Source organism: Aquarana catesbeiana, linkage group LG11, assembly GCF_042186555.1.
Source record: "Aquarana catesbeiana isolate 2022-GZ linkage group LG11, ASM4218655v1, whole genome shotgun sequence".
In the NCBI taxonomy this organism is placed as follows: domain Eukaryota; kingdom Metazoa; phylum Chordata; class Amphibia; order Anura; family Ranidae; genus Aquarana; species Aquarana catesbeiana.
The window spans coordinates 102,747,902-102,761,541 of NC_133334.1; the positions used below are offsets into that span (position 1 = coordinate 102,747,902).

At 39.7% G+C, this 13,640-nt stretch overlaps 1 protein-coding gene across 2 annotated transcripts in view; it reads right to left on the reverse strand.

The window, feature by feature from the left end:
• Positions 1–13,640, reverse strand: part of LOC141112206 (uncharacterized) — a 122,666-nt gene that overhangs the window by 51,538 nt on the left and 57,488 nt on the right. For both annotated transcript variants that reach the window (XM_073604800.1, XM_073604799.1), the window contains exons 29-31: positions 11,683–11,727; positions 10,181–11,275; positions 6,772–6,837 (exon numbers count right to left, since the gene is read on the reverse strand). In XM_073604800.1, coding sequence (XP_073460901.1) covers positions 6,772–6,837; positions 10,181–11,275; positions 11,683–11,727 — 1,206 coding nt within the window. The remainder of the gene's footprint in view (positions 1–6,771; positions 6,838–10,180; positions 11,276–11,682; positions 11,728–13,640) is intronic.

A 13,640-nucleotide genomic window follows, 5' to 3' on the forward strand; every position in this document is an offset into this window, starting at 1 on the left:
GCTGAAAGCATGTGGAACACTCCCTTTAGAGGTGGTATCAATATGTTGCTCTGCGTTTCCAAAAATCTCTGGAGGATGTCCCGTTGGAGATGAGAGGAAAATCCAGGAACCTGGCAGAAAGAGATGTACTATAAGGGGAAAGTAAGTGCTTTTTTAAGCACTTCTGTGTCAATGATGGCCACCCAAATCTTGCGAGATTTCAGTGTCCAAAAGGAGATGCTGGCCTCCCTAATTTGGCTGCCAAAAGCCCGTTATCAGGGACAACTTAGTCCCCAATGATCTCCTGCCAGCCTGAAAGAAGCGACCTTGTGCCCTATTCAAGCTTGCCAATGTACTACAGCACTACACCTGTCTATATTTTGATTCACCAAAATCAAAAGAATAGTGCACAGATATCAATTCCTTTGGTTTAGCTTAGATTTAATAATTTCCTGTTTTGGAAATAATTTGTATTGATAAAAAAAAAAATTTAAACCAGGAGTAAAAATGGAAGTTTACAGCAAGCTATGCAAGCTAGAGTTTGAGTACTGTAAAGCAGTTTTTACTTTGTTCCAATGTTTATAAACCAATCCCAATACAATGCCACTTTTAATATGGCATTTTAATAACTGTTTTTTTTTCTATTGTTTATGGACAAAAGCATTTTTATAGTTTTTTTCTGATATCCATTTATTTGATTCACGAACACAAATGTAGAAGTGGTAAATTCTATATTATACTAAATCGTGTTGAAGTTTGAGTCACATATTTGTGTAGACCACAGGTAAATTGTGATCTACAACTTCTTAAATGTGTCTATCTTAGAGAAAATATTGTATCCAAAGGGTAGACAGTGGTGTGAAATGATTGATTCCATATTCAGATTAAACTAGGACTGTGTACTGAGCATTGTGGGTATCTACAATACTCAGCAACAATCAATGGCTGAGTGATCACAAAAAAAAGACTGTGATTTGAGTTTTCAGCCAACTGAGTTTTATGCTATGAATATACACATGCATGCTCACAGAATGCTCACTCTATACCTCTTCCCTGGGCCAGTTGATAACCTCCTATGGCTTCCAATACCACCTCTATGCCGATGACACACAGATCTATCTCTCCACTCCTCAACTCACACCCTCGATCTCATGGATCTCAAACTTACTGAATGACATATCAGTATGGATGTCACACCACTTCCTCAAACTTAATCTTTCTAAAACTGAGCTTCCTGCCACCTTAACCTCCGCAACATCTCCAGAATTTGACCCTTCCTGACTAATGACACCACAAAGTAACTTATTAAGTCCTTGATTATTTCCTGCCTTGACTACTGCAACTCTCTTCTTAATGACCTACCCTTAAGCAGGCTATCCCCCCTTCAGTCTATTATGAATGCTGCTGCTAGACTAATACACCTCACTAATCGATTCATGACTGCCGCCCCTCTCTGCCAATCTCTTCAGTGGCTTCCCCTACCCCACCGTGTAAAATTCAAAATGCTAACCATAACATACAAGGCCATTCACAACATCGCCCACAGCTACATCACCAACCTCATCTGCAGATATCGCCCAAATCGCCCCCTCCATTCCTCCCAGGACCTCCTGCTCTCTAGCTCCCTTGTTACCTCCTCCCATGCTCGCCTTCAGGACTTCTCCAGAGCCTCTCCCATCCTCTAGAACTCCCTGCCCCAGTATGTCCAATCAGCCCCTACCCTGTCCACCTTTAGGAGATCCCTGAAAACTCATTTATTCAGGGAAGCCTATCCCACACCCACATAACAAATGTCCCCGAGCCACCCCCATCAAATCATTCCGTGCAGCTATTACCTTTTGTACCACCACCACCTCCCTTTAGAATGTAAGCTCTACGAGCAGGGCCCTCCTGTACCTTTTGTATTGAAATGTACTCTAATTGTGTTGTCCCCCCTATACATTGTAAAGAGCTGCGTAAACTGTTGGCGCTATATAAATCGCGTATAATAATAATAATAATAATAATTCATGTCTGTTTAAGAGTCGGTGACGCTTAAGCAAGCATACAGACCTTAGTAATCATTTGATCACCTTTTTTAATCCCGATCCATCTGCAATTTACGACGCATATATAGACGCTTCTGGTAAGCATCTTCTAAGCACTTATTTTATACCCACTTATTTTTTCTTGGTTAACAACCGTTATAGAAGAAAACCACCTGGGTTGTAAGAAAAGTAGCTGCAGAATTAGAAGTTACTTCAGACTTCTTGACATCTGAATTCTGGTTGCAGTGGTCTCAGTGGTGCTTGCTGAGGTCTTGCTAGTTAGTGAACTTTGGAATATAGGTCTTCCTGGTTGTAGTCGTGGTTTCACTAGTAGTAACTCATGGAATGTAGGTTTTATGGGTTGTAGTTTTTACAGTCCGGAGTAACTGTAATTCAACATGGAACAGGCACTTCACAGCAGTACACTTGAATCTCATAGTTGACACAGATGAGCTCATGGGAGACATTGCATGTCACTTTCTGCTTCACATTAGCAAGTTGGGCATTTGGATGTGATTTTTGCCCTGTAGAAAATGTCTTCTGAATTCTCACATAGACTGTGTCCATGTTTCCTGATGCCTGCAATCTTTCTCTTCATCCTCGCCAGATTCAAATGAAAGTTAACTTGCATTAAACCACTGTGACCATGAACAGATAAGTGCACAGCCAAGTCACATAGAAAGGAAGAAAATGCATTATAAATATGTGTGTTATGTAATGAAACAAAATGTATTATTGAAGTGAAAAATCTGCCTTGATTTCTCAAAGAATATTAGTGTAACAGGTACTGCGGATGACAGATATCTATGTCTGCCATCTTCAGCTTCAGAACTGCTCCAGCAATGGTTCTGTGTTTGTTCTGGAGCTGGAAGACACTCTCACTTTCATCAGGACACGGTTCCAGAAGCCGCATGTCTGGGTAAATAGCTGCTCCAGGAATGTTTTTTATTAGCTGCAAAACTGCTTTGAAGTAAAATTTAAATGTTCTCTCCATTTTGTTGTTTTGTGGAAAATGGCCTGCTTCTGAGTAGCAATGTATTGCTTCTAAGATGCATAAGTAGATGCTGCAGTTGATGCTTTCAAACTGCTTCTTAGTTACTTGGAACTGTTTCATGGGAAAAGGGAAAGAAATGCATTTCACATACAATCAATTGCGCTTGTAAAATAATCATTTCTGAAATTCATGCAAATGAAGCTGTAAATAAAAAGCAGACATAGCTGCAATGCATTTCAAACACAAGTCCTTTATTTTAGCTGCTGGGAATGTGATTTGTTAATTTATAAAAAAAAAACACATTTCCACCATTGGCTTGGCACTTGGCCACATGATATTTTCTACAGTACAGCCAAATTAAGCACTGATCTTTTCTTCAACCTACCCCATGTGACCAATTTTTTAATCATATGACCATCATGGAAGGAGCTTCGGTCTCTTTCAGTAAGACTGTTGACATAGGATTAAGTTCTTATTTGTCCGCTTTAAGCAGGCACCGTAACATGGAAGATGCAAATTTCTGCAACTTTCATTAACGATGACCCAGCATTATGTTGTAGTGTTCCATGCATAAATGGTAAGTAATATATTTTCTATATCTTGCTGAGATCACAGTACACCACCTGGCAGTGCCACAATCTGCTTTTTTTCCCAGAAGGATATCATCATTTTTCTCCAGGTTCTATTCAGGGTCAGCATCCACTTCCTTGACTGAGGTGCTGACTCAAGGAGGACAGTCATATACATCCTGGTGCCTATGTAATTATTTGCTGTGCTTGTTAAAAAGTTACAGTGTCACAGTTTGATCACTAGGAATAGGAGACTGAGGAAATGCATTCTCCTCTTTGCAGTAGATGGTGACATTATCACAGCCTAGGCAAAGTCATTTGCCTTAAGCTCACGGACAGATTTGAACTAAAAAGAGTACAGCAGTTTGAAAAAGACACTGTTTCTGTACTTATATTATATTATATTATATTCATACAGGCAAACTTACTGAAAGGTCTATGTTACAGCCAAACTGCGGGCAGATATAAAAGACACACATCAGGCTCTTGCAGTTCCTGTACTGCAAAACTAAGACTGGGGGAGAGGGAAGCAGCACAAGCAGCCAATCAGTAGTGCATGCTGGTAGGAGAATAGAGCAAAATGTAAGTGAGATGTGCTTTTTAGTTTGCAGCTTCTCCTTTAATTTACCAATGAAAGGCTGAGGTATGAACAGGACTTGTGTGTGTTACATAACAGCAGCAGAAAAAGAATAAGGTCTCTTGCCCTGCCAGATAGGGCTGTGCTGTGTTAAAGAGCTATGTAAATCTCAGGACTGTACGGAGATAAACGCAAATCCTTTAGCAGGCAAATCAGCTCCCAACTATATTTATTTCATCTGTGTATTTATCTGTTTAGCCTGGATTTCAGCTTTAAGTTCTGTGAATCATACAGAAATGGCACTGTCCAAAATTGAATCAAAAGATTCACACAACTTTAAAAAGTAGTCTCTCGAATCATGTAAACATTCACTGTATCAAACCTTTAGTCAACAGCAACAGAGGTTTGACCCAAAGCAGTCTCTTACTAACGTATGAGTCTGCAGTCTTCACAGTCAAACGCAGCTTTCACAGTCTATTCCCAAGACCCCAAAAACGATCATCCCAAAACTACCATAATGAATTCTAGTTTGGAGTCATGGTTGGCCCTGTCAGCTCCCTTCCTCCTGACATGCTTCGATTGAAAAATTGAAGGAGCCTGGTGGAAAATTGTTGGATGAACAATGGATTCATCTGGAGTCCCAATGACGTCTTGATGCCTCAGATGACGTCTTGATGACGAAACGCATAAGGCGTGGCCACGTGATACGCATACGTCTTGTCTTTTCAAGCCAACTTCCGGGTTGAGTAGCGAGCGGTGGAACGCACGCCGCACCGCGCTGCTTTCCCCACATTTTGTTTGACTGTCAACCGGTCAGCGGAGCACTGTCTACTTCCTTTTATAATTTTACAAATGAAGTAAAGTTTTTTACGGATTTACGCGATGAGGCTCATTCTTGTTTCATATGGATGTTTCTGCGGGGAGTGACGGGAAGTGATCGGGATACCAGGAGAGGAGATCCGAACAGAGGACTGTCACCAGGGACCATTGCTGCAGGATACGGCTTACAGGCTTGATACCCCTGCAGGGGTGAATTCTTCCGGTGTGTGAGGGCACATAGGGGGGTCCTTTGGAAGGCTGGAGGAGTTTATCTCATCAAGAGTATTGCTAGATGTTTGAAGAGACTTATTATTGCACTTTAAGAAGAATGTTCTATGGACTTTCTACCCTTATTTTCTTTTTGGGACATTTTTATGGACTGATGTTTTAAAAATCAATTTTCAAACACTTTTATGTGCACATATGACTATATGGTTCTTATTTATATGGTTTAGAACTTTTTGATGTACACATTTATACTGGTTTTTTATTTAGGAATTTTTTAAGATTTTTGGGCATTTTACCAATATCTTTTTTATTTTTATTTTTGTCTGGATCATCTCTATTTTAGTAAGGTGATAACACATATTGCACTTTACATATTTGTGGGCATTTTCCACACACACACGTTTGAAATTTTACTATTCCTATATATATAATAATTTATTTCAGTTCTCACTATTTATTTATTTGTTTATTCATTCACTTTATACACCTTACTAGTTTCTGTACTGGGTTTAGTGGAACAGCGCCGATCGCCCCAAATTGGGACTCTATATTATTTAGAATTTCACTTAAGTGTTTTTCTGTGCTGGGGGGGCTGCAGTTCCTTTATTGCCTAAGCGCGGAGCTATTTGTTTCTTATAATGGATTCATCTGATTGATCCATATTCTGTCAGCCAACAGAGCTGGCTGTTGGAATAAAACAACAGGCACTGCAGATCTGTCCACCTGCATAGATAGAGGAACTCTTACCATTACATATGGCCAGCTTAAAGCGGTCTTAAATCCAAAAGCATACATTTATTATATGCAGATAAACAGTTCTTAGATGTGATGGCTGCATTTGTTTTCATTTTTTAGGCTTTCTTTCCTTTAATTTAAGCTGGTAATCTGGTCAGTACACCTGCTGTAGATGTAGCAGTTAGAGGGTTGAGAAAATCCATTTACCACTTATAGGGTGCTTACAATTATCAGCTGTTATTTATTTATGTAAAACCACCCCCTGGCTGGCGTGTGAACAAGACCTTAAAATGGAGGTTGTTTTGAACACAAGCCGATACATAGTTGAAAACCTTCTTTATGGCTTTGCATTAAAATGTTAAAATGCTTTCTTGTTTACTGAATTATAATTTTTTTCCAACTGTACCATTCCCAAAACCGCCCTCTCAGCATGGATTGGATCATATTACTAGCATGTGGAAAAGATAAATGTGCAACTGGTTGGTGATTTTTACAGCCCATTGACTAAAACCATGTACAAGCCCCAATTCTGTAACACATGATATTTCCATTCCATTAGCGGTACTTTCATTATATGTAAATGAATGTGCCTAGCCTAATTTTTGTCATGCCAACAGTCTTTTTGGCTCAGCTGCAGGGTACTGCCGAGAAGCTTAATCCATGCAAATGCACCTAAAACCCATCATCAACCTGAACAAAAGAGTGATATTGGTAAAAATAAGTTACCAGATGAACGAGTGATGTGAAAATGGTAATAATGACAAAATATGTTCATGGTGTCACAAAAGCATCAATTAACAATAACCAGGGCATGTAGTTTTGATAGCTTTACAAAACACTTACTTGTAGTTGATTCTTCTATAGTAGTTGTCTTTCCTGTAGTTGATGTTTCTGGTGTACTGGTAACTTCTGCAATGTAAAGTTAATTAAATGTTTATTTGTAACCATATATCGCATGCAAATGCAATTTCAATTTAGTAATTATTAGTACATTTTTTATTTTACATGTATTTTTTTCTTTATAAATTCTAAACAAGATTTTACTTTTTAAATTTTCGGTATAGACTTTTATTTTGAAGGTTATTTGGGTATTTTCTTAATAAAATTTTCCTTATCTCAACCCATCATAATACTTTGCTTTCTCAAATTACTGCCTCCCATCTGGAGATGGGGAAATATCATGGGAAGGCAGTAGGGGGCATGTGGGCAGGATTGTCAGTGGCTGATTGGGTGATGACAAGGTCCAGGGAGCACTCAAGGGGAGTAGGTTCGTATTATTGGGGAAGGGTGCATTAGCATGCAGATTGTACAGATCAGTTCTTATAATTCCCACCTGGCACATCACTATGGTCATAATGACAACATTCTAGATTAGAGGGGGTGTGCCCTTGACAGCCAGACCACTGAGGAAGCGGCTGTGTGATAGAGGACATCCTCCAGAGCAGAAGTTACCTGGGGCTGAAGAGCAGATCTGTAACCCTTCTTTTGTACTGTACATACAAGACTAAAAAGTATGAAAAAGACTTAAAGTGATTGTAAAGTCTTGTTTTGTTTTTTTTCCCTTTAAAATAACAAAAATGTTATATGTGCCTGCTCAGTGCAATGTTTTTGCACAGAGCAGCCCTGATCCTCCTCTTCTCCAGTCTCCCGCCGGCGCTCCCGGCTTATCCCCTCTGCCAAGTGCCCCCATAGCAAGCGGTCTTATTCTAATTTCAGCTCTGATCAAGCAATTTAGTTTCAGCTCTGGAGCTTATCTGAAAAAATACTGAACTCTGCACAGCTCCAACCAGCCATCTAACCAGCTTTTAAATCTGGAAACACAGCTTTGCCCATAGGTATTACAGAAGAAAAAGATATGATTTTATATTACATAATTCATCACTTGCTTTTAATGATTATTTTTGCAAACACCTAAAACTACCTTATAAAATGTTTTGGTTGGGGGTCATTTTGAACACAAGGTGATACAATGCTGAAAAGCTTCCTTGGTAATAACATGTCAACTAACTTTCTTGTTTACTGAATTATATCTCTTTTCAATGACATCATTCCCAAAAGCACATTTTCAACTTGGATTGGATCATATCATCAGCATTGGGAAATGGCCAAATATACTAGTGCAAAGGGTTGGCAACTTCTAATATTTTCATGACCCTTTGACATAAACCACATATTTATTATAACATATTTCAACATTTCGTTGTTTTTTTTTTTTCATTTGCATGTAATAGATTTTTCTCATTCATTATATGTAAATCAGTGTACTTAGCTTAATTTTTGCTGAACTTCTGTACCTTCTGTTACATTCTGAGAAGCATAATCCATACAATGAAAAAAGAAGAAACACCCGCACAATGGAATACGTGCTAGCTGTATTAGAAAATATTTGTTGGAACTGCTGCCACTACCAATTACTTCCACTAGGTGGAGTGTAATATTGAGAACAGAAAAAAGAAGTAGATATGGGGCCGTTCCAGGCCTGATGGATTCAGGTATGTGCTACTCCCTTATGGGAGGAAGGTATTAGGTGGGGAAAAAAAAGGAAATGATGTAGGTAGTGCCTATTGAATAGGTGTCTTCAAGTCCTATACCAAATGCACAGTGCAACTGTGCATATCAATATGAAGCCGTGTATAAACTCCTAAATGTGCATGAGTGTCCAGCTGTATACCTGACTCAATAATAAGTGCAATGTGTAGGACACCAACTTATTTCATAAATAAATAAAATACCTTAAATTATTAAAGTGCAATATTCCTAATCATTATGTACATTAACCGTATAAAGAATAACAAAATACAATCAATAGTATAAATTAAAGTGCTCGTGTGAATAAACAAGTGAACTTCTAATTAGTATATGCAATTAAGTTATAAGGTGCTATGGTGCCGATGAAGAGATCCGCTTGGATTCTGGTGGATTTTCCAATGAGTAAACCCTCAGTGCGTGCCTTAATCCACTCAGTCGTACATCCAACACCGGCTGGAGAGGGAGCTGGATATCGGGGGGAAAGAAGGGAAGACGGTGTCTGGACACACCTGGCAGCAGGGTTCTTAGTTCGTCTAACAACTGTCTGCTGTCCCTAAGGAATCCCCTCATAGTCTACATCCTGCATTGCTACACAGTGGCATATACTGTGAATGTGTGAGAACCCAAGAGGGGGTGAAGGATCTGGTGAGTGCAGTCACTATAAGAGCACGGATTAAGGCACGCACTGATCTCTACCACCTGGAATACTTATCTTTTCCCAACTATGGGTTCCTTTCATGCTTTCCCTCTGGGTCCCACCACCAGCAAGAGGATCTGTGTGCTAGCAGTGACTCTAATGCCAGGTACACATGGGCGGACTTTTCGCCCGGACTGCTCCGACAAACTATCCGACAGACTTTCGGCGGACTTCCAACGGACTTTCCCAACGAACGGACTTGCCTACACACGATCACACCAAAGTCCGATGGATTTGTACGTGATGATGTACGACTGGACTAAAATAGGGAAGTTAACCAATAGCCAATAGCTGCCCTAGCATTTTTTGTCCGTCGTACTAGCATACAGACGAGCGGATTTCTCGATAGGAACTGGGTCCGACGGAGTTACGACATGAAGATTTGAAGCATGTTTCAAATCTAAAGTCCGTCAGACTTTCGACAGAAAAAGTCTGCTGAAGGTCCGATGAAGCCCACACACGGTCGGATTGTCCGCCGGATTCTGTCCGTCGGACTAGTCTGGTCAAAAAGTCCGCCCATTGTGTATGCGGCATAAGAGATCTCTGTCTAAGCAGCAAATCAGTACTACTCCCCAAACAAAGATCTTGCCCAACACCACTGCTCAGGCCTGGCAGTAGAACCTGGAGTGAGCCTGGAACTGAGTAAACTAAATATACTAGCAAGGCTTTTTTCATTCCTAAATCAGAGAATAGGTGGAGTCAAACATGATACTAAGTTTTATGTCTGCATTCAGTTTTTTGAGGCATGTGCCTTTGAGGTCCCACATTCAGTTCTTATACCCAATACTATACAGCAGGGATATGCAATTAGCGGACCTCCAGCTTTTGTAGAACTACTAGTCTTATGAGGCATAGCAAGACTCTGAAAGCCACAAGCATGACACCCAGAGGCAGAGGCATGATGGGACTTGTAGTTTTGCAACAGCTGGAGGTCCGCTAATTGCATATCCCTGCTATACAGTATATAAATGTAGATACATAGATGTAGATATGGATGATATTTTCTGAAAACCAACATTCTCTTACCTGTAGTTTCTGTTTCAGTTGAGGCAGGTGGAGATGTAGCAATTGGAGGCGTGGGTGAATGAGGTGTAGAAGAAATAAATATAGTAGTTTTAGTGGTAGATGTACTGACAGCCATTGTTGGAGTTGTAGTCTTTGGAGTTGCTGTTGTAGGAGAGGATGTAGTTGGAGTTGAAGATTTGAGAGTTGTGGTAGCAGTAGAAGTGATGATAGGAGATGAAGAAGGAGAAGTAATAGAAACAGAGGTGTGTGGAGATGTGATTATAGAATGTGTAGTGACAGAACCCGTGGTGACTGGTGTTGTGGTATGACTTGTAGTGGGAGAAGTTGTAGGAGAAGGAGTTGTGTTTATTTGAGTTGTGGCAGTCGAAGAGATGGTAGTAGAAATTGTGGTAGAGGTAGGTGTGGTAGCAGGAATTGCGGAGCTATGAGTTGAGGCAGAAGTAGTTGTTGTAGCTGTGGAAGTTGCGGTAATAGGAGTTGTATCAGTATGAGGGGGGGTGACTGGAGGTTTAGTTGTATGTGTAGCAGGAGTTGTACTGGTTGAAGGTGTGGTGGTAGTAGGAGTTGTAAGAGTATGAGGGGATGTGCCTGAAGTTGTAGGTGTAGCAGGAGTTGTGATGGCTGAAGTTGTGGTAGTAGGAGTTGTAACAGTATGAGGGGTGGTGACTGGAGTTGTAGCTTTAGGTGTAGCAGGAGTTGTGATGGTTGAAGTTACTGTAGTAATAGTTGTAGCTGGAGTTGTGGTAGTAGGCTTTGTAGTAGTTGGAGCCGTGGTTTTGACACATTCATAGTCACAGCAATCCACTCGGATTTCAAAGTTGTAGCACTTCTGCCAAAGGTTGTCATCTGGCTTTTGCTCACTGTTGTGGCAGATAAGACCATTAGATACATTGCAGTGAACAGTCTGCTTCAAATCCTTCAAGGCGACATCAGGGGCATTAACTGCCCTACACTCAATTTGCTCAGGCACACTGCAGAGTTTGTAATGTTTTCTTATTTCATCATAGGTTTCATAATCGCCACTGTCCAAGCCATCTCCTGGCTTGCTGATATCAAACCATTGACTCCATTGACATACTTTTTCAAAGATGCAAGCTGTAAAAAAAGAAAAAAACAGGGAGAACAAAATATATTTTCAGAATGTTAGGGCTTCACAAAAGTGTGCACATGAAGTTAGGAAATACTGTATGTTTTAGGCCTATCAATGGAATGCTTCCTTTTAAGGAGGCTTGGAAAGCAGGAGCTTGTGGACCCAACTATCCCTTTACAGGGAGAGATCTGCACATAACTTTAGGGTGTATCGACCATTTTGGCATGTTTGTTTATGAAAAATATATGTCAAAATAAATGGATTATATACGTTTTCTTCACATGCTTGGTGCATCATGCTCATATTTGTGAGGGGTATTCTCTGCAGAATTTATAAAAATTATAATTTATGACGATTTTATTTGGCTGTTGCCATATACTAAACATGCTTTTTTAGGTAAATAAAAACCTACTTGTTGAAGAGTATGGAGTTGTTGTGGTCAGAGGTGTTGTAACCACTGAAAATGAAACAGGAAAGAAATATAATTATCCAACCAAGATCATATTTCAAGTCAACAGCATATTATAAATAAACAAGCTAAGAAAATTGTTACATGCGCAGCTCACTGTTCAAATTTGGCAATGCTGAATCTGACTGAACTCCCGCACATGCGAGAGACTAACATCATCCTCCCCCCCAGCCAATGACAGCGGCCAGCGATCGAGACCAGGAAGCCAGCCACACAAAGATGTCAGCAGCCGAGTGAGAAGCTTGGGGATGAGGTGAGTATAGCTGCTTTAACATCAATTTGCACATGTCTTCAGTTCAGTTAATTTTACATCAGTTTATTTCAGTTCAATTTACATCACTTTCCATCCATTTTTGCATCCATTTTTCCACTCTTTTTAGTTGTTATGGAAACCAATCAGAGGTGACAATTGTATAAGCAATAAAAAGTTTCTTGCTTAAAATAGAACATAAACAGAATGGATGTAAACAGACAGCATTATACATCTGTTCTTGTACATTTTAATGGATCTGAATGTTGGCTGTTCTCTTTAAAAAAAAACAGAACTGAACGGATGGGGATGGGGATGTCAGTTTGTCCATATATATGAATTGCGGAACCTTTTTCACCTATCAATATATGGATGCAAAACAGGCAGGCGGAACGCCAATGTAAAAGGGGCAGAAAGAGCAGACAATACCTACAAGGCAGCAAGTCAATCTCCATTAATCTACAGGCAGTACATAAACCAGTGTTTAGGCAATACGATAAAAAAATAAATATAGAGTGAAATAAGAATTACTAAGTATTTTATTTTACAACCTTATACAATGTAGTTTCTAGTGCCATCACGCAACTGTTGTACTGCAAAAATAGGATATTATCAGTAGAGAGTCAGGCTGGTTGACAGAACAACCTCTTAGCCTGAAACATGTATGGCAAATAAGTCTTTACAACAAACCTATACTATTCCATTAGCTTTAAACTAAACAAAATAAAATAAACTACCATAAAACTATGAAAAAAAAGGTGGTAATTAGAGAGAAGAGCCAAGTGAGGAAAAAAAATCATCTGGCTCTCCCCCCTCCGATTATGGCACAGATATCCTAACAAAATAGGTCTAGACAATCCACACAAAGGTGGGTCCCCCCGAGAAGCCATAATTCCCATACAGTACTTTGTTGTGCTGTTCAAGAGTCTGCTGCAAGCGTGGCATGCGATTCTCCATCAATTCAAAATCAGTAATTCTAGCATGCAGTGCTACGAGGGATAAAGGTTCTATTTTTTTCAGTTGAGTACCACCAGACATCTAGCTGCAGTAAGTGTATAGTCACTCCTTTTATTTACATTTAGCCACTTATTACGTGACCAAAGGGTGACGATGATACTGAGAGCCAGCAGCTTTCTATGTCACCTGATCATATTCAGCTTGCTTATTGCATTACTTTGGGGAACATATCCTCTTCCTGCCCACATTGCCTAAATAATAATAGGACTATGTAGCAGAGCATGATTGGCTTACAGTGCTGGCATGCCCACTTTCAGGTCACTTTCAAGTGTGCAAGGGAAGATGGAAAGTTAATAAAAAGTTCAATTTTAATAATATATACTAGAAATAGCTAAATGTTGAATTCACTTCATACATAAAATAGTGCATAACTAGATAAAATAATTTTTTTATAATTGTCTAAAGTTCATCTTTAATAAGATTCTAATTTCATAATATGAGTGCATATTGTGTATCTGTTGATCTAATACAGTGTTTCTCAACTCCAGTCCTCAAGACGCCACAACAGGTCATGTTTTCAGGCTTTCCATTACTTTGCACAGGTGATTTGATCAGTTTCACTGCCTTAGTAATTACCACAGCCGTTTCATTTGAGGGAAATCCTGAAAACATGATCTGTTGGGGCGCCTTGAGG